The sequence below is a fragment of the Loxodonta africana genome, chromosome 19, assembly GCF_030014295.1.
Source record: "Loxodonta africana isolate mLoxAfr1 chromosome 19, mLoxAfr1.hap2, whole genome shotgun sequence".
Classification (NCBI taxonomy): Eukaryota; Metazoa; Chordata; class Mammalia; order Proboscidea; family Elephantidae; genus Loxodonta; species Loxodonta africana.
The window spans coordinates 33440696-33467450 of NC_087360.1; the positions used below are offsets into that span (position 1 = coordinate 33440696).

General features: G+C 52.1%; 1 protein-coding gene across 2 annotated transcripts in view; it reads left to right on the forward strand.

Moving 5' to 3' along the window:
* Positions 1–210: 210 nt before the first annotated feature.
* The window catches only part of PRODH (proline dehydrogenase 1), a 37209-nt gene continuing 10664 nt past the window's right edge, over positions 211–26755 (forward strand). Inside the window, exons 1-12 of one of the 2 annotated variants that reach the window (XM_023559316.2) lie at positions 211–483; positions 5206–5414; positions 11739–11773; positions 12294–12443; positions 13613–13677; positions 13878–13994; positions 14478–14557; positions 15479–15560; positions 17645–17737; positions 17912–18058; positions 18478–18653; positions 20219–20317. In XM_023559316.2, the coding sequence (XP_023415084.2) occupies positions 211–483; positions 5206–5414; positions 11739–11773; positions 12294–12443; positions 13613–13677; positions 13878–13994; positions 14478–14557; positions 15479–15560; positions 17645–17737; positions 17912–18058; positions 18478–18653; positions 20219–20317 (1526 nt within the window). The other variant, XM_023559315.2, reaches the window with a different exon arrangement.

Sequence of the window (26755 nt, forward strand, 5' to 3'; positions counted from 1 at the left end):
AGAGGGGGGTGACCTTGCGCAGAGAAGCGGGATGCTTGCCACTCGGGGGCCTCCTGAAGGGAAGGGGCGGGTCCGAGGCTAGAGGCAGGCTTCCCGAGAAGGCGGGGCTCTGAGCAGGCTGGGGCGGGGCGTGGGCGTGGGCGTGGGCGCGGGCGGGGCAGGGGCTCGGCGCCTACTTAAGTGGCCCGGGCGTGCGCGGCCGCCCCCGCCATGGCTCTGAGGCGCGTCTTGTCGGCGGTTCGTGCCGGTGTCCCCCGCCACGCCCCGCTGTCCACTGTACCGGCGGCCCGCGAGCAGCCGACTGCGGGCCCGCGGGCCGTGCCAGAGCGCGGAGCGGCCGAGGCCTCGCGGCCGCCGGTGCCCGCAGTGGACTTCGGCAACGCGCAGGAGGCGTACCGCAGCCGGCGCAACTGGGAGCTGGTGCGCAACCTGCTGGTGCTGCGCCTGTGCGCCTCGCCCGCGCTGCTGGCGCGCCACGAGCAGGTACGGAGGCAGGCGGGCGCGGGGACCCGCGGCGGGCGGCGCGGGGTCCTCGGCCTTCTCCGGGCGCTTCGGAGTGTAAAGCGAGGGCCGCTTGGGCAGTGCCTGCAGAGAAGGAAGTCGGGGAGGCTGGTGTTGCCTCACTGCCTGGCAGACCTTGTGGAGTTTCTTACATATGGATTATGACCCTGGTGGCGCAGCGGTTAAGCGCTCGGCTGCCAACAGAAAGGGGGCAGTTGGAACTCGGCGCAGAGAGCTCTGCTGGAGAAAAGACCTGGCGATCTGTTCCCGTAAAGATTACAGCCTAGAAAACCCCACGAAGCAGCTCTGCTCTGTCGTGTAGGGTTGCTGAGTTGAAAATCGACTTGATGGCACCACCACTACCAACAAAAAGGAAAGAACAGTTTGCTTTTTAAGATAGTGTTGTTGTTGTTGTTAGGGGCCATGGAGTGCTCTGACTCACAGCGACCCTATGAATAACAGAACAAAACACTGCCCAGTCCTGCACCATGCTCACAAGCCTTGGTATGCTTGGGCCCATTGTTGCAGCCACTGTGTCTGTTTATCTTGTTGAGGATCTTCCTCTTTTTTGATAGTCCTTTACCAAGCATGATGTCCTTCTCAAGGGATTACCCCTTCCTGATAACATATCCAAAGTACGTGATGTGAAGTCTCCCCGTCCTCACTTCTGAGGAGCATTCTGGCTGTACTTCTTCCAAGATAAATTTGTTTGTTCTTATGGCAGTCCATGGTAAGGCATCAAGGCTTCTTTGGTCGTCCTTATTCGTTGTCCAGCTTTTGCATGCATATGAGGCAATTGAAAACACCATGGCTTGGGTCAGGACTAGGTACTTTAGTCCTCAAAGTGACATCTTTGCTTTTCAGTTCTTTAAAGAGGTCTTTTGGAACAAACTTGCCCAATGCAATACGTCATTTGATTTCTTGACTGCTGCTTCCATGGGCGTTGATTGAGGATCCAAGTAAAATCAAATCCTTGACAACTTAAGTATTTTCTCCATTTATCATGATGTTGCTTGTTGGCCCAGTTGTGAGGATGTCTGTTTTCTTTATGTTGAGGTGCAATCTATACTGAAGGCTGTAGTCGTTGATCTTCATCAGCAAGTGCTTCAAGTCCTTTTTGCTTTCAGCAAGCAAAGTTGTGTCATCTGCATATTGCAGGTTGTTAATGAGTCTGTCTCCAATCCTGGTGCTGAGTTCTTCTTCACATAGACCAGCTCCTCGGATTATTTGCTCGGCACACAGATTGAATAAGTACAACCCTGACACATACCTTTTCTGATTTTAAACCATGCAGTATCCCTTTGTTCTGTTCAAATGATTGCCTGTTGGTCTATGTACAGGTTCAGCATGAGCACAATTAAGAGTACTGGAATTAAGTGTTAAGTAAATTAAGTGTTCTTAAGACAAATATCACTTACCACATACAAAGTTACCACTTGGTATATAAAATGTTGCCTCAAGGGGAGTCTAGCAGTATTGAAGGGCCTGGCGCTCCTGAGTCCCCAGAGCTGTGACCCAGTGCTTCCCCAAATAGGGGTCACTTGGGACAGATGATCATGGTGAAAAATAGAAAGCCTGTCACACACCCAACTTTAAAAACTTTAAAGTTAGGTAACTTGGGAAAGTGATGGCTTAGAGGAAGTAAAAAGCAGAACAACCGTCTCAGCCACCTGCATTCCGGGCATACGGTTGTTGTTGTTAGGTGCTGTCGAGTTGGTTCTGACTCATAGCAACCGTGTGCACAACAGAACGAAACACTGCCTGGTCCTGCACCATCCTCACAGTCACTGTTATGCTTGAGCCCATTGTTGGCAGCCACTGTGTCAATCCGCCTCTTCAGCGCTTGCTTCTTTTTCACCGACTCACTACTTTCCCAAGCATGATGTCCTTCTCCAGGTGACAGTTATTTTAAGGTGATCTTGGAAACAGTTTGCAAGGGTCTAATTGTTGATGCCGAGGGGTTAGAAGGCTTTTTGCACAGGTGGTGTTGATTTCTGAGGTGAGACTGTGCTAAGGGCACTGTGTCTGCCCCCCAGAAGGGAGGTGAGGCCACACACAGGGCAGAGAAGGGTGGGCCCTGCAAGGAGCCCCAGCCACACCTCGGGCTTAGGTGAAGTTGTGGCCACGGGATGGGAGATGAGGGCAGAGAAGCCTCCGAGAAGTGGGAGGTGGCAGAAGTGTTTGGCCAACTCGATACACTGCCTCCCCTGGCACAACACACAGGTCGGCACAGTGCAGAGCTGGGTGTCCAGGCCATGTGTTCCGAATGGCACTGGTGGAGAATCTGGTTCCTGCAGTGCTTGTTGGCCCTCAGAGGAGTCCAGTTTAGCCAGTTATATGGTCATCATTGAGAGGAAGAGAAACCAGCCTGGCCCAATGGAACCTGGAGAGGCCCTTCACACCTGTCCTCCATTAAAACAAGGTTAAGCCGGAAACAATTGCCCTGAGATTATCTTTGAACTTTGAACCAAGGACTCCCGGAGTCTTCTTAAAACCAAGCAGTGGTTTAGCTTGACTCGTAAGGAATGTCTGCCTTGAGCATTGTGCTCTTTTAAGATCTGTCTGTATGGGATCAGGTTGATAACAGCAACTTGAGGGATTGGATGGGAAACTTGGGGCAGTGAGTTTATGTTGATGGGGGAGGAGCAGCTCAGAGAGGGAAGGTGAGAATGGGTGCACAGATAGGAGAACTGTGATCAGTGTCATTGAATCTCACAGGTAGGAATTGTTGGATTGGTGTGTGTTCTACTATGTATATTCTCAATAACAACAACAAATTAAAAAAAAAAGTGCTATGGGGGTGGTTTCAGGGTGAAGGTATTTGACTCACTAATGCTTTTCCTTGGAGCTCTGGTGGCATAGTAATTAAGAGCTCAGGCTGCTAACCAAAAGGTCAGCAGTTCGAATCTACCAGCTTCTCCTTGGAAACCCTATAGGGCAGTTTTCCTCTCTCTTATAGGGTCACTGTGAGTCGGAGTCAACTCAATGGCAATGGGTTGGGGTTTTAATGCTTTTCCTTAGAGTGGAGTTTCTCAGAGATTACTCCTCAAAACAACGGTCCCAAGAGATATTCCCCATAAAGAAAGGGTTCTGTTAATCCTGTCTCGGAGCTAAGTCAAGGGGAGGGAGCTGTGGACACCCCAGGGGTTCCCTGGCAGGGTGGTGGGTGAGGGCCTAGGCACCTTGGCCTCCCTGTGGTCATTCCTCCCAGCCCCAAGAGCCTCCATTTGTCCCAGAACGTGTCCCTCATTCCTCTTCTGCCCTGGCTGTCCACGCCGCGGAGAGCCTTCCACCGCTTCCATGTCATCCCCCTTCCTCATCTAAGTCAGCAAACACCACACATGCCTCCTCACCACAGGCCACTCCATTCTGTCACTCTGTGGCTTGACTTTGCTCCTTCCTTCTTTGAGGTTTCCCCACTAGGATGCAAGTTCTTTGTCTGTGGTTCAGATATTTCCTGTCCCGGGAATTTCACTCAGCATGTAGCAGCCACCTAGGAAGTTTGAAGGAATGCTTTTAGGAATTTGGAAGCTGGTGGAATTCTACTTGAAAATAGATAGCTGTTTTCCTCCAGGGCGGCTCCCTCAGAGCTGGCTCCAGCCCCTGGCTCCAGGCGGCTGCTTGCTCACCCAATGTAGCCGACCTCTTTCAAGTCCCCACTTGTCGAGGATGGGACTTCCTTCCCAAGACCTGTATAGGTGAGTTGCCAGCTTATTGTTGGGCTGCACTTCACTCCAGCCACTGCAGTTTGTCTGAGCTCATGGAGGTGTCGTTTTACATGTGTTTACTCTCCAGCGGGAATAAGCAGTAAGTAAAACACTGAAGAATCTGAGTGCTTGTATCCTAGAAAGTCACATCAAGCCCTCCCCTCCCCAGTGGAACCAGCTGAAGTGTGGATATAGAAACCAGTTGCCGTAGAGTTAGTCTGACTCGCCGCGGCCCCACTTGTGTCTGTCAAACTGTGCTCCATGGAGTTTTCAATGGCTGATTTTTTGGAAGTGGATCGCCAGGCCTTTTTTCTGAAGCCCTGCTGGGTGGACTCATCACACCAACATTTCAGTTAGCAGCCAAGGGCATTAACCATTCGCACTACCCAGGGACTCCTTGGATACAGAAGGTGTTTCAAAAATGCCGACTGCTTGTCCCTGAGAGAGACCAGATGAGCCATTCTCTCCTGTACTAGCAAGTGGTGATGCGGCACCCACTGCGTACCGGTGGTTCCTGTGAGTATGCCTCCTCCTGGGCAGCTCCTGGGTACAGGGAAAGTCAGAGCAGCCCAGGAGGTGGTGTTTCAGGCCTGCTCACTTGCTCGGAGTACACGGGGCAGGGGGCGGGGGGTGGGGTGATTTCCAGTTGTTCTGAGCAGAGAAGCAAGCTGGTCCTTCTTCACAAGAAGCTGAAGGCCATGAGCCAAGTATCGGTGCATGCTCTGGGGACCAGACCAGACCAGACCCACTGCCATCGAGTCAATTCCGACTCATAGCGACCCTATAGGACAGATTAGAACTGCCCCGTAGGGTTTCCAAGGAGCAGCTGGTGGAATCGAACTGCCAGCCCTTTGGTTAGTAGTTGTAGCATGCTGTAGCTCTTAACCACTGTGCCAACAGGGCTCTGTGCTCAGGAGAGACCGTGCCAAGGCTCTGTGGTGGGCATGAGGGTGGATGAAGGGGTGGCCCAGGACAGCCGGTGACTTCTGCCTTTCAGCTGCTTTGTGTGGCCAGGAGACTTCTGGGGCAAAGGCTGTTCGACAAGCTAATGAAGATGACTTTCTACGGGCAGTTTGTGGCCGGTGAGGACCAGCAGTCCATCCGGCCCCTGATCCAACACAACAGGGCCTTCGGGGTTGGCTCCATCCTGGACTACGGAGTGGAGGAGGACCTCAGCCCTGAGGAGGCGGAGCAGAAGGAGATGGAGTAAGGCCCCCCACCCGCCGACGTCTGTCCTCGGCCCTCCCTGTGCAGAAGCTGCACAGGCCATTCTCACAGTAACCCCGAAGCACTCATACTCCAGGACAGCCAGACTGGGGCCCTCAGGGATCAGGTGGGGCTACAGCCAGCTGCTGGGCCTTGGCCTGGCAAGGCCAAGGCCAAGGCCAGGAGAGCTTGGTGAGCCCCATTCTCAAAGAGCCTCCTGGGTATCTGCCTGACCTTGTATTTACTCACCGAGAGGGGATGCAAGCTCTGGTTTTTTCCTGGAAAGCCTGGTGCACACATGGCGGGAGGAGTAGCTAGAACAGGGTCGGCAAACTGCGGCTGTGGCCAGATCCAGCCCCCACCTGGGTTTGCAAACTCGGAATGGCTTTTGCATTTTTAAATGGTTGAAAAAAATGAAAACAAGAATAACATTTTGTGACACGTGAAAATGATATGAAATTCAGAGTGTTCATAAGTAAAGCTTTCTGGGCACACAGCCACGCCCATTCATCCCAGTGCTGGTGGCTGCTATGGCCCAACCCAGGCAGTCAGGGGGCTATGGCATAGACCTTATGGCCTGTGAAGCTGAAAATATCTGGCCATTTACAGAAAGTCTTTGCTGACCCTGGATTAGGAGGTGGCTCTGGCTCCCAGCTCAGCCGAAGCGCCTCCCTGGCTGCAGGGGTTCCTGACCATCCAGCATCTTTTGCCCACCTCGCCAGCCCACCTTTATTGGGAACTACAGTAGAGAGTGGTTTGGTGCCTGGAGTCTGCTCCCAACTTGCCCAAGTCCCATTCTCTGGGTGGTGAGTGTAGGGGATGGATGGGCTGCTCCTTGCCCCATTCTTGGGTGATGTTGTTGTTAGGTGCCATTAACTTGGACTCATAGCGACCCTCTAGGACAGAGTAGAACTGCCCCATAGGGTTTCCAAGGAATGGCTGGTGGACTTGAACTGCCGACCTTTTTGGTTAGCAGCCAAGCTCTTAACCACTGTCACCATAAAAAAACAAAAACAAAAACCATACCAAACCGCTTGCTGTCGAGTCAATTACAACTCATAGTGACCCCATAGGACAGAGTAGAACTGCCCCATAGAGTTTCCAAGGAGCACCTGGTGGATTCAAACTGCTGACCTTTTGGTTAGCAGCTGTAGCTCTTAACTGCTGTGCCACCAGAGTTTCCTGTGTCACCACAGGCCAGAACTATAGCTGTCTTGGCAGGACCAACCCTTCCTTTGCAAAATGAAAATAAACAGAACTTAGAAAAATGCCTGGAGCCCTGAGGGCCAAGCTTCTTCTCTAGCCCCTTCCAGAACTGTGTGGGAAGTGGGTATGTGTGTCTCTCTTCTCTGCCACTGCAGCCCTCTTAGCCAGGATATACACGGTTCGTCGGCAGGTGGGAACACAGGCCCCTTCCTGGCACTGTGGGGTCATTGTCCGTCTGTCCCTTCCTCCTGGAGTGGGGACTGTCTTCTTACCTGCAGAGCCTGAGCATGGAGGCTGGCTCAGAGGAGCCGGTCTCGAAGGGGTACCAGAGGCATTGACCTGTGGTAACCAAGGACAGGTGACCCTGGAAGAGGCTAGGATGTGCCCCTGCCTCTGGGAGCTGGCTGAGCCCTTGCTTTGATTCGGGAGCTGGCTGAGCCCTTGCTTTGATTCAGGGCTGCTGAGCTATGACAGCAGTGGGCCTGACTGATGCACATGAGGCTTTGGACAGGCCCATTGTGTAACCTGGCCCTTGGTTTGGTGGGGTGTGGTGTTTGCCTAGCCCGTCCCCAGGTGGCTGGTCCATAAGGGGAGGGAGAGGCAGTCACATGAGGCCTCCCTCCCTGGGAATGGGAACGGAATGTCCACACCTCAGCCTCAGGCTGGCTGCTGCCTAGGGATTGGCTTGAGGAGGCCAGACTTGTGATTGGCTGTTATGAAGGCGGGGTTCTTGTGCTCCAGCACCCCCTTTGTTCCTGACCTCCCCCCACTCCCCCCCGACCATGAGGCTCCCGCCAGCCTGGGGCCTTGGCTACAGCCTTTGCTGAGACTGCCTATTGAATAAATAACTAATGGGTTTTGGATCCCGGCCCAGTCGCATCATGCCGCCCCCACACACTGGGCCCCACGCTGTCTCCCGGCAGGCTTCAGCCACACCTGGCTTGGGCTGAGAGGGTAATGGGACCCTGCAGAAGTGCCCCCCCCGCCCCCGCCACCAGCCCCGTTCTGGGATGTGAGCCTCGGCTCCTCCCCATTCTGATGGGGTGATGCTGTCTGATGCCAGCAGCAGGGAGGGAGGGGTCTCTCCCTTGAGGGGTTTGGGCCACAGGGGCAGGGCTGGGCTTGCAGACTGGGTCCAACACCCACACTGTCAAGTGGCCTCCCTGGCTGGCCAGGTGTGACACTAACCACTCAGACCTTGTGTAAGGGACTGCTTCAGTGTCCCTGGTGGATGACCAGGGATCTTTCTTCCTAGTCAGTTCTTCCTATAACAGGGCCTGTAGATCCCACCCTGGGGAATGGTGAAGAGTCCATCACCCCAGGTGGGTGGCGGCAGGCTTGGCCCTGGTATAACCGTAAGAGGCACAGAAGAAGGCTAAGCAGAACTGCGCAGGTAGGACTGTGGACTCTGGAACCCAACAACCAGGGCTCGAATCCTGGCTCTGCCACTTGCCAGCTGTGTGAGTTTGGGCAAATGACTTAGCCTCTCTGAGCATCAGTTTTCTTCATCTATTAAACAAAAAAGCCTGGAAAAATAACTGCACCTATACCAGAAAGGGGTGGAGGCACCCAAATGTGTGGTGACTCAGCAGTCCTCCCAGGGAATGAGGGAGAGGCCGGCAGGCCTCGGGGAGGAGTGACCCAGGAGGGCTTCCAGGAACTGGGATGGAGGGGGCAGGAGGTCTGGAGGCACAGGAGGGACAGAGTGGCCACTAGGATGTTCTTGTTAAAACATCAGCATAGAGGCCAGGGTCTGGCCCCAGTGCAGGAGAGGCACTGAAGGCCAGGCTCCCCATGGGGTCACGAGGCTGACCCTAGGCTAGGGCAGCTCCCCCAGCACTGGTTTTGAGCACAGTGCTGCCTAGAGCAAGGGAGCCCAGGGAGGGGTGTGCAGGTAGCAGGGATGCACAGTGTTAGGGCAGTATCCACTCAACTGTCCTGTCCTTCCCTCCCTCCTCTCACTGCCTTTGGTCACCAGAGGAGAGTAGGAAAGGGTGGCCTGCGTAAGCTCTCCTTGCTTTCTGCCTTACCCAGACACTGAGCCAGCAACCATTCAATGGAATTCTGAGAGCTCTGGCTTGGTTGAGGCCAAGGGGGTGGCCAAGTCTCATGCCGCCTCTTCAGAGCCCCTGGGACTTGTGTGACCTTCCTGTGCCCCTGGCCCCTCGCGCTACTTGCTCTGGGCACTCCTTGCAGTCCCATCAGGCCAGCCCACCTACGTGTTCCTCTCTTCCACAGAGGGATGGATGGAAGCCAGGAAGGGTACAGTGCTGTCGCCTGAGGAGGCAGAACACAGAACAGGTCGATTTGTCGTCCAGTCAGAGGGGTGGGGGGTGGGGAGGAGGAGTACACAAGGGATCCAGGCCTTTCCGACTAACCAGGGCACAGTCCTAGACCTGGTCAGGCTGCTGGCCTCACCGATTCACATTCCAGCTGTAAAGTTGACGGCTGCAGGAGCACGCTCTGGGCTGCACCTCCGTGTTGGTGCCTGACGTGGACACTCCACGGTAGAAAGTGGATTCCTTGGATGGCGGGGGTGGCGCTGCCTCACTTCTGGAGCCTCAGTTTCCTCATCTGTCTCTTTCCCCCACGTTGTGACATGGCCTCAGTCACACCAGGGGGCTGCTGTCCTCAGCCAGACCCTACCCTCCCCAGTGTTGGCGGGCTTCCCTGGCACTCTCAGAAAAGACTTTGCTGGCTGGGACCCAGCAGCGGGGTCTGGCTGTAAGTGTCCCTCGAAGCCCCTAGCTGCATTCTCTGACCCATGTGCTCGGGTGGCCGGAGCAGCTGCTTTTCTCAGCTCATCTCTAAAGTGCTTCCTTCCTGGGCGCCCCAGGAGGTCACAGATGGAGACTGCACACATGACGGAGACCCCAGGGGTCACAGTGCCTCTGCCCCACCGGCTGCTCTTACTTTGCCCACGTGGGTTTCCTGCCTGGGCCACGTCTGGCCACTGGCTCCCCTGCCTTGGTGTGGCCAGTGGCGACTGTGTTGGAACTCTCCCTCATTAGATGGCTTTTGCCTGGTTGTCCCTGGTCACAGCTTGAAGGGATGGGGCCTGCCTCGTGGCTGGATAGAGGCGGGTGAGCTCCCGTCCATCAGGGTGTGTGGGATACGGCAGATTAACCAGTAAGCACAGTACACACCGTACCGGTTTACTTGTGCTTACTTACTAATCTGTAGTGTACAATTTTACATGGGTTTTACCACATCAAGTGAAATTGCACACTACGGCTTAGTAAGTAAACACAAGTAAACCCGAGCATACCTTACTTATTGGCTAATCTGTCCCTGGGGGTAATCCCACACTGGGGGGCCTGCGTGCTCCCTCACGGGTTCCTCTAGAAGCTGTGCCCTTACAGAGTCAGAACCATGTCACACAGTGACCCTCCACCGTCTTGTGTCACATCAAGCACTCAGCCTCCTTGTACCAAGCCTGACTGGGTACTAAGCCTCCAGGTGGCTGGAGGATTGGAGCAGCTGGGCAGTCATTGCTGTGGGGCACATAGGAGCCTCGTGAGGAGCAGCCTCTCACAGGAGGTCCTGGCCATGTGAGGCTCAGAGTCCCCAGTTGTGCCCCCTGGGTGGGTTGGGGGTTACTGGCAGGTGCACAGTGAGGTCAGACTCACTCCTAGGCTGCTTGACACATGGGGCAGTCAAGGGCCTTAAATATAAATGTGAGATGAGAGACAAAACTGCTGAGCACTGTCCTCGCAGTTGATGCCTAGGGAGACAGGCGTATAGGGAGAAGGGGGCGACTGTGCCAAGGAGCCGCATGTCACTGTTCCAAAAGGTATAGCCTCACAACTGAGCAAAAGGGAGCCTCCTGGCTGCTGTGAGGAGGGGGACACCAGGAGCCCTCCGCTTAACCAGGGAGGACACCGTGAGCAGGGACAGGGTAGCAGAGTGGGTGGGTGCCGGACTGAGCCCCTGAGAGCATGGGGAGAAGGAAGCGGCTGGTGGACATGGGGCTTGTGCTGGGCCGTGGAAGTAGCTGCAGGGAGGCTGGTGGGCCAGGGTTGAGCTGTGGGGTGGGATGTGATGGGTGAACCTCACTGTCCTAATGAATACTTGGGGTGTTTTTTGAACATCATGGGAAGCCAGGGGAAGGTTTTTAAACCAGGGAGTGATGAGATCAGATTTGCATTTTAAAAGAAAAATTCTGGTTGCATTTTAAAGGAAAAATAATCCTTGGGGGCAAGATTGCATGCCTGAGGTGGCACTGGCAGTGTGCAGGGGCAGAAGCCAGGAGATTGGCTTCGAGCTGGCAGGTAGAAGTGCCCGGAGACCCTGGATGTGACATGGGGGCCTCAGGCTGGCAGGTAGAGGTGCCCAGAGTCCCTGGATGTGATGTGGGGGCCTCGGGCTGCCAGGCACAGGTGCCCAGAGCCTCTGGATGTGACGTGGGGGCCTCAGGCTGCCAGGCACAGGTACCGGGAGACCTGGATGAGGGGCAGATCAGAGCTGGAGGATTAGTGTGTAGTCATGGTTAAAAGCCATGGGCTTAGACCAGCTTCCCTGCTCTGGGGTCATCAGCGTATGTGATTTAATGGTCCTTCCTTTGGTGGGGCGTTCTAGAGGCAAGGGGCCCTTGCTTACCTGGTTTCTGGAATTCTGTACACTGGGTGGCTTCCTGGTCTCCATTCCTCGCCCTGGGTGGCTCTGCACTCTCACTCTCTGGGGAGGACCGCCCTCGTCGATAACTTTCCCAAGAACTTGCTCCTTGTAGGTGCTGCTCTGAACTTCTGTTTTACCCACTCTTCACTCATTCATAGGGAGACATCCTTAGTGCCCCACTTCACCCATGTGGGGCCTGAGGCCAGGAGAGGGCCAGTAGCTTGTCTGAGGACACGTGGCTTGTCAGCTGGACAGCATCTGTCCCTGAGCAAGCTCCTCATGCTCAGAGGTGGCTATGCCCCAAGGGCTGGTGTGGATAAGCTGGGTGCACCCTGGTTACTTCCAGCAGGGCTGCATCTTGGAGCCAGCTTTCCTCTACCAGGTGGTTGACACTCAACCTCCAACTTCTTCTCGTCACTTCTGCCCTGTAAGTAGGAATGTGCTTGTCACCTGCTGTGGAGGTGGTATGGCCCGACCCTTCTGCCCTCCTTCTTCCTGCAGGTCCTGCACCTCGGCTGCGGAAAGAGATGGCAGTGGTGAGTAAGGGGCGGGCCAGCTCATGAACCCACGCTTCCCTGCAACCCATGTACGTGCTGGGGGATCAGGAGCCCCTGAGTTTAGGGGCAGCCCCGTCAGAGGTACAAGCAAACCTTGGGGCACTGGTGTGGTGCCTGCAGCCATTGCATCCATAGGCCATCCCAGGTCCTCTGTGTTCTGTGGTTAAGAACAGACCTCTTGGTCCCCTGGTGGAGGCTGGCCTGGGCTCCTTTGAGACACAAGCTCTGTCTTCCTGTCCCAGGCATGACGCATGCTGGGGTGGACAGAACAGCAAGGGCAGGTCATAGAGCTGAACGAGCAGGATGGGTCTAGGGTTATGGGAACCTCGGGGTGGTGTGAGGGGGAGCATAGCAGGACAGTGCAGCAGGGCCAGAGGCTGCCCAAGGCCACCATGCTGAGGGCAGTGGCCAGGGTTCAGCCTGCTGGACTTGTGCTGGGGGGTGGATGGGAATGGGGGAGAGGGTTGCATCAGAAGCACATGTGTGATTGTCTTTGTAGGTACAAGTAAGAGGGAGAAGCAATACCAGGCCCACCGGGCCTTCGGGGACCGCAGGGATGGCGTCATCAGTGCCCGCACCTACTTCTATGCCAATGAAGCCAAGTGTGATGGCCACATGGAGACGTTCCTGCGCTGCATTGAGGCTTCAGGTGGGGTCACCATTCTTTGCTGGTTGTGCCCAGCCTGGGCCAACCTGTGGGTACACGATGAGTTCGGGGCTGGGGCCAGAGGAGCTGGCTCAGAAAATGGCTGAGCGCTCGGGGCTTCTGTTCTGACTGCTGTAACTTGAGGAGAAGAACCCCTGCCCGACGGTTGTGGAGGTGACCTGAGGTGACACAGGGGCGGGGGAGGGGAGGACTTGGGCGGCTTGGTGCAGCTGCAGCTTACACTTTGGCCTTGCCAACATCCAGCCCCTTTGTGAGGAGCCCGGGCTGCTTCCAGGCAGGCGCCGTCTGTCCCTGGCCCCTGCTGCGGCCCGTTTCCTGGTCACCAGGAGTGCAGCACGGCTGCCAGTGGGCCGAGTGCCCCTGTTGCCAGGAGCGTGGTTCTAGCCAGATGCACTCTTGGTTTCCCGAGGAGTGGACGGTTCAGCAAGCTGGAGCACAGGTCAGAGAGACTCCTCTGGCAGCATCTGGTGGGGAAGCAGCTGCTGCAGGAGGTTGCTAGGGTCTCAGCACTGCTTTAGTCTCCAGAAACAAGCCACTTTCATGGGAACTGGGTCCTTCATTTCCTGAGCATTGAAAGAATGGTGGGAGCAGTGGCTCCTGAGAGAGGCGCTGGGGGAAGTCCTGAGCACTCGGGCAGGTGCTCAGCCCAGGCCCTTCAGCAGCGGGTACTCCTGGCCATGCCAGGTGTCTTCTGCCTTCCTGCCCCACTCTGCTTGGGGTGATGAAGAGGAGGGCCACACAGAAGCAAAATGCTGAGGAGAATCCTGGGGTAGGGGGTGTTATCTAGCACACCTCCATACTCCAGCCAGTGCTCAGCATTCCACAACCATGGGCAGCCAGTGGTGCTGGTGGTGTAGCAGGGGAAACTGAGGCATAGGCAGGTCTCTCTGGCCCTTTGCCCACTGCCTAACCATCTCCTGAATGTGGGGGACAAACAGACTCTGCTGTTCCCATCTCAGCAAGGGGTATCCCGAGCAGCCAGCCATGTGTGAGGGCATTTCTGGGGCTAGGTGAAATCTCAGTAGGAGACCAACCAGTAGGGCCAGCAGCCTCCACCTGTGCAGGCTTCTGCTCCCCTCGCCTACCCTGGTGTCCTTGTCCCTGCCCATCTCCTCAGGGGGCCTCAGGGCTTTCTCTCCGGCTTCTGACAGGTGGAGTCAGCGACGATGGCTTCTCGGCCATCAAACTCACTGCACTGGGGAGACCTCAGTTTCTGGTAAGTGCTGGAACCTTCCACCTGCAAAAACTTGCAGCTGTATTAGCATTAAATGAAAGCATGTGTTCCAGTACCTTGGAAACCACGAGCCCTGTCATCGGCTGAAACCGTGAGCCTTGGGGGCTCAGGGGCTGGCTGGGGGTCCTGGGGCAAGGAGCTGGGCACGGGCCTAAGAGGGGGCCTTAGGCCTGCATTTGCAGCTGCAGTTCTCAGACGTGCTGACCAAGTGGAGACGGTTCTTTCACCAAATGGCTGCAGAGCAAGGCAAGGCTGAGCTCACTGCCATGGACATGAAGCTGGAGGTGGCAGCACTGCAGGTGGGTGTGGAGCAGAGCCCTTTCCAGGCTCACCATGGGGGCTCAGGGAAGAGCCTCTGCTCAGGGGACACTGGCTGGCCAATTGGGTTCAGGATAGTGCTCAAGAACCTGAAGTGTGCCTGTTTGCCCACGTCTGCTGGGGTCAGCCATCAGGAGGAGAAGGGGCCCCATCTGCACTGAACTGAGACAGGGGAGATGGTGGGAGGGGGGCTGAAGGGAGGTGGCCCTGAAGGAGCAAAGTATGATGGGAGTTACAGTGATGGGAATGGGCACCCCTAGATGGACCAGAACTGGTCCGTCTGTGGGACAGAAACATAAGCCAGAGGTAAGCCCTGTTTTCTCTAACGATGTTACATGAAGTCAAAACTGGCATCACAAGCCAGTGGGAGGAGGGTGCTTGAAATGTTAGTCAGTAGGGCTGAGTACCATGGGTGGGCCCTGAGAAGAGACCCTGGTGTGTCTGATGCCTTCTCCTTTCTCAAGGAAAGTGTGGCAAAGATGGGCATCGCCAGCAGAGCTGAGATCGAGGACTGGTTCACAACTGAGACCCTGGGGGTGTCTGGGTAAGAGCAGACCACGGCTGAGAAGAGGGAGCCTGCAACCCGGCTGCCGGCTGGACAGAGGCCCTTCTGGCAGGTTCTGAGGTGCTCCTGGGCAGGGTCAGCCATGACTCCGTGTGAGCCCCAGGGCGCCTCCCAATTCTGGTCTTCCTCTTGAGAGCGTGGGCCTGGAGGGGGAGAGGGGGTGTGACAGTACAGAGGAACTGCTTCCCTGAGACTCACAGAGCAGCAGTTGAGGGAGCCTGGGTTGAGGAGGAGCAGCCGGCCTGCTCGTGCATGGGATAGCCCAGGCTCTGCAGTAGGCTCCAGTGTCCCTAAACCAGGCAGGGTTCCTTACAGAATTATTCCGGCCCCAGCAAAGGGTGAGAGGTAAAGGAGGCCAGGGAGGCTGAGATGCCAGGCTAAGGCTGGGGCAGAGGTGGCCCAGGCCTGACCCCTTCACTGGGGGCCCCCAGTTGGATCAGGAAGGTGGGCTCAGGGCAATGCATTGGGGCAGCTGGGGTGCCGGAGCTGGCAGTGAGGCAGCAGCCTTGGCATGCAGTTCCCTTGCCCGCGGCCCTCAGCTGGCCACTGTCATCTCCCTAGCCCCATCTGCAGTGGTGAATTTGGCTTGCTGTGTCCCCTACCTTATCTCCCACCCTGCACAAGGGGTGTTCCCAGTTATGTGCAGCTTGCATGTGTTTGTCACCACCGTCCTGGTACAGGAGTGATTTTTGTTTTAGTTTTCATTTTCAAACAGACTGCCATGTTTATTTTTCTTTTAAAACTGAATACAGAAGTGGGTTTTGTTGTGGTTGGAGTTGAGCATGCTCTTTTAGGGAACGAGGCTGGTTTGGGGGCCTAGATAAAGCTGGGGGTCAGACCTAGACACCCTCCCCATGCCGCCATGCCTGCCTCACAGTTGATGGTGTCTTCTCGCCTCAGCACCGTGGACCTGCTGGACTGGAGCAGCCTCATCGATGGCAAGACCAAGCTCTCCAAGCACCTGGTGGTCCCGAACCCAGAGGTAATGCTTCCCCGTCCTCTCCACCAAGTGGCACCTCAGCAGGCACTGTTGTGACTGAGGCTTAGAAATTTAGGTCACCACGAGTGTTCTGCTGCCAGTCCTGGGCCCAAGACCACTGGTGCTTGAGTGTTTGGTGGGACCAAGACCACACAGAGCTGGAGTGCCACAAGGGGCAGCCACCAGGTTGAGCTGGGGGTCTTGGAGGCCCTTCCTAGGATGGTGTCTGGTGATGGATCATGTACCAGGTCACTCCAAATCTCAATGCCCTGAAACCACAGCCATCCTTTTTTTTATCACCCTTTGTGGTGCTGGGTTGATGGGGCTCAGCTGGGCAGTTCTCGAGCAGGGCCTCACAGATGCTTGCACTCAGATGGTGGGGAGGCTAGGGTCATCTCAGAGGCTCCCTCACTCACACACCTGGTGGTTGATGCTGGCTGTCAGCTGGGACCTTGGTGGCTGGGTTCCCAGGGCAAGTGTCCCCAGAGAAAGCCAGGCAGAAGCTGTGTCACCTTTTTTAACCTAGTCTCAGGAGTCACACAGTCTCAATTCTGCCAAATCCCATTGATTAAAAGCGAGTTGCTAAGGCCACCCTGTACACAGGGGGAGAGGCATGAGACTCCACCTGTTGTTGGGAGGAGGACCAAGTCACAATGGTGACACCTAAGCTGGGACTTAAAGAATGGATAGAAGTGCCTTGGAAAACTATTGTCCTTCAAACGCTGCCTTCCACGATATTTCCAGCTTGACAGACTGAGGGCCTTGCCTCCAAGCTTTGAGCCACTGACCTGAGGTCCTGGCCTGTAGCATGTACAGCCCCTGCTTGAGGAGGTGACCATCCTTTGGAGACTTAAGCACATGCACAGCTAGGGATAAACCTGTGTGGCTTGGGTCAAGGCCGTGGAGGGCTGCAGGGGGTCCATGGAGGGCACGCTGGGAGTACCCTGGGCAGTGTTAGTGGGATGTGGAGGGCAGGGTGGTGCCTGCCACCTCTGAGCGTAGGCTCACTTCTGACCACTCAGCTCCTTGAAGGCCCTCCAGCTCTGGGTAGTGCTGGTCCCCTGCTACTTGTCAGGCTTGCTGCAGGGCCCCCTTGTGTCCACAGCTGCCAAGTTCTTCCAAGCCCTCCCTGCTCCAGCCTGAGCCCTCTGGCTGACTGGGTGGGTGGAGGTTCACTCCTTAGAATTGACTGGGAGCCCCTCCTACAGCCCCGTTGTCAGGGGTAGCTGGGCATCCTGAGCCTGGGTACTGTCTCAGCAGGGGCGAGCACGTGGCCTTTACACACTGCTGTGACGATGCTAGGAGTCATCGGGAGGGCACTTATGTGGCAGGGACACTGCATAAAGGACGGTGTTAGGAAGAGGGTGCTGGGAGGGCTTGCTGGCAGCAGAACAAGAGCCAGGTGGATGGGAAGGATGAGGGCACTGAAGCAGAGGCCCTGGCGGGAGGTGCCGCCAGCCATGCAGGTGGGGGCTCAGCCCCCTGTAGTGAGGGCTGATGATGCCCAGTGGGTGCTGAGTAGACCTGGGTGTGCAGTCTGGAGACAGTGCTGCTGTTATGGGTGTGTGGGGCGGGACACCCAGGGGCAGGTACCCTTGAGGAGGCTGCTGATCCAGGCCTGGGGCCTGAGAGGAGGGCAGCAAACTGTGACTTGGGAGCCATGGGGGCAGAAGGGCCCTCCTACCACTGAGAGGCCCTCTGTGGGCCCTGCGCGGCTGAGGGGTAAATTTCTTGGCATGCAGGCCTGGTCAGGGCTCCGGGCCGGCTGGCACAGGCACCCCTGTTGCACAGGCACTCCTTCCCGGTCCCGCAGGACCCTGCGTGTGGGACAGTTTGCAGGCTGGCTGCGAGGGCTCGGGCTTCAGCTGCCTGTACCTGTGCTCCTGTGGCTAGCCTGATCTTCACGTCCAGTGTGACGGGAGAGCAGGGGTGAGAGGCATCGCTGGGCCTGGGGGCCGCGGACCGGGCCATCAGCCGGCTGAGCCCTCCTGCCCATCCACATGGAATGAGGGTGCCCGCAGGTGGGAGGAGCAGCTGGCCGAGCTGCGGGTGGCTCAGCTGTTGCCTGGCTGCATGCTGCCCCACAGACAGGACAGCTGGAGCCTCTGCTGTCGCGGTTCACGGAGGAGGAAGAGCTGCAGATGACGAGAATGCTGCAGAGGATGGACATCTTGGCCAAGGTCATCCTCCGGGCCACGACAGGCTGGGAAGTGGTTGTCCCTGCTCAGGGTGGAGGGCTGGGGTGTCATGGACCCTGGAATTCAATGCAGAGGGTTAGGGCAGCCAGGGAGTGGGGGAACCTACCTCACTTGAGCTACTAACACACTCTCTTGCCCACCTCCTGCACCTCTCAGAAAGCCACAGAGGTGGGCGTGCGGCTGATGGTGGATGCTGAGCAGACCTACTTCCAGCCAGCCATTAGCCGCCTGACGCTGGAAATGCAACGCAAGTTCAATGTGGAGAAGCCGCTCATTTTCAACACGTACCAGTGTTACCTCCAGGTGCGGCCCAGCCCTGCGCCCTGCCTGCCAGCCTTGGCCCCAGCCCCCCACGTGTAGTGCAACTGGCGGGACAGCTCACCAGGAGGGATGCCCCTTAACCCCTGGGGGGTGGCCCCCCTCTGGGCATAGGCTTGGGGGATTGTGGGATGGACAGAACAGAGGGCAAGCTGCACCTCTGAGGGTCTTCAGCAGCAGCAGAGCCCACCCTGGGCTGGGCCCTGTGTCCCAGAAAGGCCCCTGCTCAGGCAGCTGTTGCCCTCCCCACACCGCCAGGGACTCCACCAGGGAGCACGTGGGCACAGGCCCCTGCAGCCCAGGGAGGCCCTGGAAGGAGCAGGCTCAAGGGTGGGGTCCTGTCCTGATTGTCCTGGGGCTCGACCCAGTCTGGCTCCCTGTGACTTTTGGCCTGGCCCCAGCAGGACGCTTATGACAATGTGACTCTGGATGTGGAGCTGGCTCGCCGTGAGGGCTGGTGTTTTGGGGCCAAGCTGGTACGGGGTGCCTACATGGCCCAGGAACGCACCCGTGCCGCGGAGATTGGCTACAAGGACCCCATCAACCCCACGTACGAGGACACCAATGCCATGTACCACAGGTACACAGCCCCTGCTCTGCCTCTTGAGCTTTGGCATTTCATCTGCCAAAAAGAGATGGGGATTTCTAGGGTGGGGAGTGAGAAAACGGGGCCTGGGAGGATTTAAGAGAAACTTCATGCATGGTGATGGTCCTGACAGGACAGGCTCTGAAGCGCCCACCCAGGGGTACTGGGAGAGCAGCCTCTGCTGGCGCTGTCCTGAAGCCAGAGCTGCTGCTTCCTCTGCTTTTGTTTCTTTTGTTCTACTCTTCCAACGACATCAATAGATTTTCGTATAGAAGAGCCTACTGAACAAAACAGAAGCAGCCCACAGCCCCCTCCCCTAACCTGGCCCTGCTGACTGGCTCTCAGTGCTGGGCCATGCCAGGCCTGGGGGTCCCCGAGGCTCTGCACCACGGTCCTTTACACTCCAGGGCGCATCACCTGCTCTGCACTTGGCTTTTATTGCTCTCACGTGAAAACCACAAACAGTATGTCTGGCTTTCTTCCCAGCAGTGTCCAGGTTCTGGAGACATTCTCTGCACATACAACCCTATCGTTTTTACATCGTACACCCACTTCTTTGCCCTTGTTTTTTTTCTTTAATGCTCTCTCTAGATCCTTCAGTGTCAGAGCATACAGAGCGGCCTGGTCCTTTTTTAGCAGCCAGCATTTTTATGGCGCTGTCGTGATTGGTTGCCCGGTTGCTGTGATTTTTTCTATGGTTTTCAGTCGGCTTGTTATAATGGCAGCTCACTGAATATGCTGCCCCATCACAGCTGTGATGGGGACACAGCTGTTACCCATCCCTGAAAATGGAATTGTTGGCTCAAAGAGGACATGCAGTTTACCAAGACTGCCAAACTGTCCTCCCTTCAGGACAGCTGTGCCAGCTCACAAACCCACTTTATGGTGGAGACAGCTATCCCCTTACTCAAGACCTCCAGGGACCTGGTTCTGTGTATTTCCCCCTTTGCCCACACAGAGGCGCACTGCCCACTTGGTTTGTGCTCCTTGGTGCAATCCCACAGCTGCTTCTCCCTGGGTGTGTGAGGCCCCACTGGGAGCTGTGCTGAACTTGACCTGCCCCATGCTGGACTGAGGTTGCCTCCAATGTTGGTATTACCAACTGTGCTCTGCTCAGCCAGCAAGTGTGCATGCCTGCATTATGTGTGAGCACCCTCACTGTGGGATACTACACTGTAGGGCGCATTCCTCAGAAGCTGCATCTGCCACCTGTCCCCACCCACGCCCTTGTGGAGCCATTGCGTGTCCGAGGCAGGAACCCACCATCTCAGCTGGTTCGAGTGTTTCCTTTTACTTGAACACAAGTGCCTCTTTCTGTGTTCAGGGTCTTCTCATTCTTTCTTGGTGAATGTTCAGATCCCAGCTGTTGCTCATTTTCTCCTGGTTATTGCTCTGTCTTATTCACCAGTCTTGCTGACCTCCATCGTTGAGTGACAGATGGCTCTGCCCTTTTGTCCTGATGCCATGGGCCCTGCGGGCCTGCCTGAGACCTCTCCCTGAGTGAGGCAGCAGTGCAGGGCTGACTGGGGCTAGCTAGGCTCACTCAGGTGTCTCCCCAGGTGCCTCAACTATGTTCTGGAGGAGCTGAAGCACAACGCCAAGGCCAAGGTGATGGTGGCTTCCCACAATGAGGATACAGTTCGCTTCACACTGGGCAGGTAGGCGCGTCCCTCCGACAGCCCCGGCTGCAGTGGTTTCCCTGTTTATGGAGTCGGTGGTGGCCCAGGTGCACCCTGGAAGTTGTGTGTGGAACACCTTCAGGAAGAAGGTCCTGACGTCTAACTGTAGGACCAAAGAGGCTGCCTGGCCGATACTTGGTTTTTAATATTAATATCTGACTTACTAAAGTTTCAAATTAAAAAAATAAATTTCATTAGGTACTTTAAATAGCTTATCACAACATGCAAATATGGTATTAAATCTGAGTCACTCAGGGGGCCTCCAATGCATTGCATCACTTGAAATTTTCCTTAACATTTTAAACTGTGTTTGAGATTTAATATATTCCATTTTCTCTGTCCTGTGAAACAAAACTTTGGTAGAATTCTGACATGTCAAATAGAAATAGGTAAAGTAATTCCTAAATATTCCAATATTATTACCATGTCTTTACCCAAGTGCACTAGCACCAGTCTCCACCCTCATGGGGCTTAAACCCCACTAGAAGCCCTGCAGGCCCTGGGCAATGGCCTTTGTGGCCCTCGCCTTGCACAGGCCCATAGCATTGAGTGGGCCTTCCCAAAGGAGTGATGAAGGCCTGGGGCTGGGCACTGGAGGCAAGGGGTGCAAGCCTTCTGGGCCCTTCTGGAGAGCTCACACAGAGATTACCATTGTCGCTCTAAGACCATTCAGGAACACTGCTGCTTATCCTTCTCGAAACGGTGCTGCTTTTCACAATTGGAGAATCTGAAATCACAACTGAAACACCCAATTTATTTTTGGTGAAAATATACATAACAAAACATACACCACTTCAACAATTTCTGCACGTACAATTCAGTGACATGGGTTATATTGTTCAATTAGAAGACCTTTCTCGACAACCTTTTCCGAACTGTTTCACCATCATTAACACAAACTCACTGCTCCCTAAGCTTCTCATCTGCCCTTTCAAACTGTTATCAGTTTGATCACATACATGTAATTCTTTAAAATAGTATAATGCTTAATGTAGACGTTTTTTAAATTGTGCTTTAAGTGAAAATTTACAAATCAAGTCAGTCTCTCATACAAAAATTTATATATACCTTGCTATGTACTCCCTGTTGCTCTCCCCGTGAGACAGCACACTCCTTCTCTCTACCCTGTATTCCCTGTGTCCATTCAGCCAGCTTCTGTCCCCCTCTGCCTTCTCACCTCCTCTCCAGACAGGAGCTGCCCACATGTGTCCACTGGAGCCAAGAAGCTCACTCCTCACCAGTATCATTTTCTATCCCATAGTCCAGTCCAATCCCTGTCTGAAGAGTTGGCTTTGGGAATGGTTCCAGTCTTGGACCAATAGAAGGTCTGGGGACTATGATCTTTGGGGTCCTCCAGTCTCAGACTGTTAAGTCTGGCCTTTTTACGAGAATTTGGAGTCTGCGTCCCCCTACTCTCCTGCTCTATCAGGAGTTCTCTGTTGTGTTCCCTGTCAGGGCAGTCATCGGTTGTAGCTGGACACCATCTAGTTCTTCTGGTCTCAGGCTGATGTAGTCTCTGATTCATGTGGCCCTTTCTGTCTCCTGGGCTCATAATTACCCCGTGTCTTTGGTGTTCTTCAGTCTTCTTAACGCAGACATTCTTGAAAATCCCGATTTCTAACATGCCGTAGCCACGGCCTTGCCACCATGATTGGGAGTGCAAGCAGCCAAGGTCAAGAGCAGACTGCTGCACTGGCTATCTCAGGGGCTTTCCATGTTGACTGTGCTGGCAGTGGCTCCAGCTGCTAGAGGCACAGAGGAGTCTTAATTTCTTTCAGCCATCTTTTACAGTTTCCATTCTATAGGTCTTTCACATCCTTGGTTAAATTTATTCCTAGGTACTTTATTCTTTTAGATGCTATTATAAATAGAATCGTTTCCTTAATATCCTTTTTAGATTGCTTATTGCTGATGTAGAGAAATCCAACTGATTTTTGTGTGTTGACTTTGTACCCTTTTGCTGAATTTTTCTATTAGTTCTAAAAGCTTTCTTGTGGATTCTTTGGAATTTTCTCTATATAGGATCATGTCATTTGCAAATAGGGATAGTTTCACATTTGGATACCTTTTATTTCTTTTTTCTTGCCTTATTGCTCTGGCTAAGACTTCCAGTATAATATTTAATAGCAGTGGTGAGAGCAGACATCCTTGTCTTGTTCCCAGTCTTAATAGGAAAGCTCTCAATATTTCTCCATTCAGTATGATATTATTAGCTGTGGAGTTTTCATAAATGCCCTTAATCAGACTGAGGAATTTCCCTTCTATACCTAGCTTGTTGAGTGATTTTATCATCAAAAAGTGTTGGGTTTTATCAAACATCTTTTCTGCATCAATTGAGATGATCATGTGGCTCTTTTCCCTTGTTTTCTTAATGTGGTGTATTACATTGATTTTCTAATCTTGTGACATTGCATTCCTGGAATACCATTCGGTCATGGTGTATTTTGTTGAGGGGTTTTGCCTCTGTACTCATAAGGGACATTGGTCTGTAGCTTTCTTTTCTTGTGATACTTTGGCTTTAGCATCACGGTAATGCTTGCCTCATAGAATGAGTTAGGAAGTGTTCCCTCCTTTTCTGTTTTTTGGAAGAGTGTGCGCAGGATTGGTGTCAATTCTTCTTTAAATTTTCGGTAGAACACCCTAGTAACGCTGTCTGATCCAGGACATTTTTGTTGTTGTTGGGAGGTTTTTGATTACTGATTTCCATCTCTTCACTTACTTTGGGTCTGTTGAGATTATCTATTTCTTCTTGAGTCAATATAGGTAGATCTATGTGTTCCTAGGAATTTTCTCATTTCATCTAAGTTTTCTAGTTTGTTGGCATACAGTCGTTCATAGTAGTCTCTTATCATCCTTTTTATTTCTATTGGATCTGTTGTAATTTTCTTTCATTTAATTATTTGTATCCTCTCTTTGTTGATTTTATTGAACTTTTTAGAGAACTTCTGGTTTCATTGATTCTATTGTTTTTCTATTCTGTTATCAGTTTGATCACTTGTAGATATTTCTTTTAAATAGTATAATGCTTAATGCAGACATTCTTGAAAACCCTGATTTCTAACATGCTGTAGATGCAGCCTGACCATCATGATTAATTCCATCAATTTCTGCTCTGATCTTTGTTTTTTCCTTCTTTCTGGAGGCTTCAGGCTTAGTTTGTACTTTTTTCTAGTTACTCATGTTGTAGAGTTATTCATTTGAGATCTTCTTTTTTAATGTAGGCCTTTATTATAAATTTCCCTCAGCACTGCCTTTGCTGTATCGCATAGATTTTGGTATGCTATGCTTTCATTTTCATTAGATTCTTAAGTATTTTCTGATTTCTGTCTCGATTTCTTCCTTGACCCATTGAGTATGTAATACCATGTTAATTTCCATGTATTTGTGTATTTTCTAGTTTTTCTTCTGTTATTAATTTCTAGTTTCATTTCCTTGTGGTTGGGAGATACTTTGTATGATTTGTCTTTTTAAATTTATCGAAATTTGTTTTGTGACCTAGCATATGTTCTATCCTGGAGAATGATCCACGTGCAATGTAGAATAATGTATATTGTTCTGTGGTTGAGTGTTCTATGTATGTCTGTTAGGTCTGGTTCGTTTACTTTATTGTGCAAATCCTCAATTTCCGTACTAATCTTCTTTCTAGATGTTCTGTTCATTATCGAAAATGGTGTATTGAAGTCTCCAGCTATTATTATAAAATTGTCTGTTACTCCCTTCAATTCTGTCACTATTTGCTTCATATATTTTGGGGCTCGAATGGTAAGTGCATATATATTTATAATTTATCTTCTTAATGGATCAACCATTTTATTATTAACAATGTCACTTTATCTCTTATAACAGATTTTAACTTGAAATCTATTTTGTCCGATATTGATATAGACACCCCAGCTCTCTTTTGGTTACTGTTTGCGTGGATTATTATTTTCTATCCTTTCACTTTCAGTCTGTGTCTTTGGGCCTAAGATGTGTATCTTGTAGATAGCATATAGATGGGCCATGTACTTTTTCTTAAATCTATTTTACCACTCTCTGCCTTTTGATTGGATCATTTAATCCATTTACCTTTAAGGTAATTACCAAGAAAAAAGGACTTCTGTCATTTTTCTAATTTTGTGTGTGTGTGTGTGTGTCTTAACCTTTGTTCTTCTTTTTCTCCAGTATTGCATCATTTGTGTTTAGCTGATTTCTTATGTTGAACCCTTTTGATTTCCTTCTCTTTTCCTCTGTGTATGTTTTTAGATATTTTCTCTGTAGTTACAATGAAGATTACATTTAACATTTCAAATTGATAAGAATCTAGTTTAACCTGATACCAACTTAACTTCTGTAACATACGAAACCTCCGTACCCATACAATTAATCCCCACCACCTGTTTATGTTATTATGCTGTGCCCTATAATATAAATTTATACTTATTTTTTATGTATTTGTCATTATAAAGCATGAAGGATATAACAATTAGAATTATTAAGAATACCTTAAACTTTGCCCTTATACTTTCCCATGCAATCACCTTTAATGAAGATCTTTCTTTCTGTGTATGACTTTGAGTTACTTTCTGGTGCCTTTTCTTTTCCATCTGAAGAGCTCCCTTTAGCATTTCTTGCAGGGCAGGTCTTGTTGTAATGAACTCCCTCAACCTTTGTTCTTCTGGGAATGTCTTAATTTTACCTGCATTTTTGAAGGACAGTTTTACTGGATAAAGAATTCTTGGTTGACAGTTCTTTTCTTTCAAACTTTAAATATGTTATTCCATTGCCTCCCAGCTTCCAAAGTTTCTGAGGAGAATTCAGCACTCTTATGTGACAGTTTGCTGCTCTCTTGCTGTTTTCAGGATGCTCTATCTTTGAATTTCAAGAGTTTAATTATAATGTGTCTTGGTTGGGATCTCTTTGGGTTTATTCTACGTGAAGTTCATAGAGCTCCTTGGATTTGTAGATTCATGTTCTTCGTCACATCTGGGAAATTTGCTACAATTATTTCTTCAAATATTTGTTCTGCCTCTTTCTCCTATAGGATTCCCATGGTGAATACATTGGTTTGCTTGATGATGTTCCACAATTCCATTTGGCTTTGCTTATTTTTCCTTTTTCTCTTGTTGCTCTTGAGACAGTAATTTAGATTGCCTTGTCCTCTAGTTCACTGATTCTTTCTTCTGCCAACTCAAATCTGTTAAGACCCTCTAATGTATTTTTTATTTTAATTATTGTATTTTTCAGCTCTGATATCTGGTTAGTTTTTATAGTTTCTATTTCTTTATTGAAATTCTTATTTTGTATTCTGATTTCTTTCAGTTCACTGCCTGAGTTTTTTTTAATTCTTTGAGCATATTTAATATTGTTGCTTTAAAGCTCTCTATTCTGCCAATTATCCAGGCTTCAATAGAGCTGATTTCTGTCTCTTTGTATTGCTTTTTTGATTGGGCCATCTGTTCCTGTTTTCCTTTTTTGTATTCCTTATTATTTTTTATTTTTATTTTTTTAAATTAATTTTTATTAAGCTTCAGGTGAACATTTACCATTCCAATCAGTCTGTCACATGTAGGTTTACATACATCTTACTCCCTTCTCCCACTTGCTCTCCCCCTATTGAGTCAGCCCTTTCAGTCTCTCGTTTCGTGCCAATTTTGCCATCTTCCCTCTCTCTCTATCTTCCCATCCCCCCCCAGTCAAGAGTTGTCAACGCACTCTCCAGTGTCCACCTGATTTAATTAGCTCACTCTTCATCAGCATCTCTCTCCCCTCCACTGACCATTCCTTTTCATGCCTGATGAGTTGTCTTCGGGGATGGTTCCTGTCCTGTGGCATCAGAAGTTCTGGGGAGCATTGTCTCTGGGATTCCTCTAGTCGCAGTCATACCATTAGGTATGGTCTTTTTATGAGAATTTGGGGTCTGTATCCCATTGGTCTCCTGCTCCCTCAGGAGTTGTCTGTTGTGCTCCCTGACAGGGCAGACATCAATTGTGCCCGGGCACCAACTAGTTCTTCTGGTCTCAGGATAATGTAGGTCTCTGGTTCATGTGGCCCTTTCTGTCTCTTGGGTTCTTAGTTGTCGTGTGACCTTGGTGTTCTTCCTTTGCCTTTGCTCCAGGTGGGTTGGGACCAATTGATGTATCTTAGATGGCCGCTTGTTGGCATTTAGGACCCCAGGCGCCACAATTCAAAGTGGGATGCAGAATGTTTTCATAATAGAATTATTTTGCCCATTGACTTAGAAGTCTCCTCAAACCAAGTTCCCCCGACCCTAGCCCCTGCTCCGCTGACCTTTGAAGCTTTCATTTTATCCCGGAAACCTCTTTGCTTTTAGCCCAGTCCAATTAGGCTGACCTTCCTTGTATTGAGTGTTGTCTTTCCCTTCACCCAAAGCAGTTCTTATCTACTGATTGATCAATAAAAAGCCCTCTCCCTCCC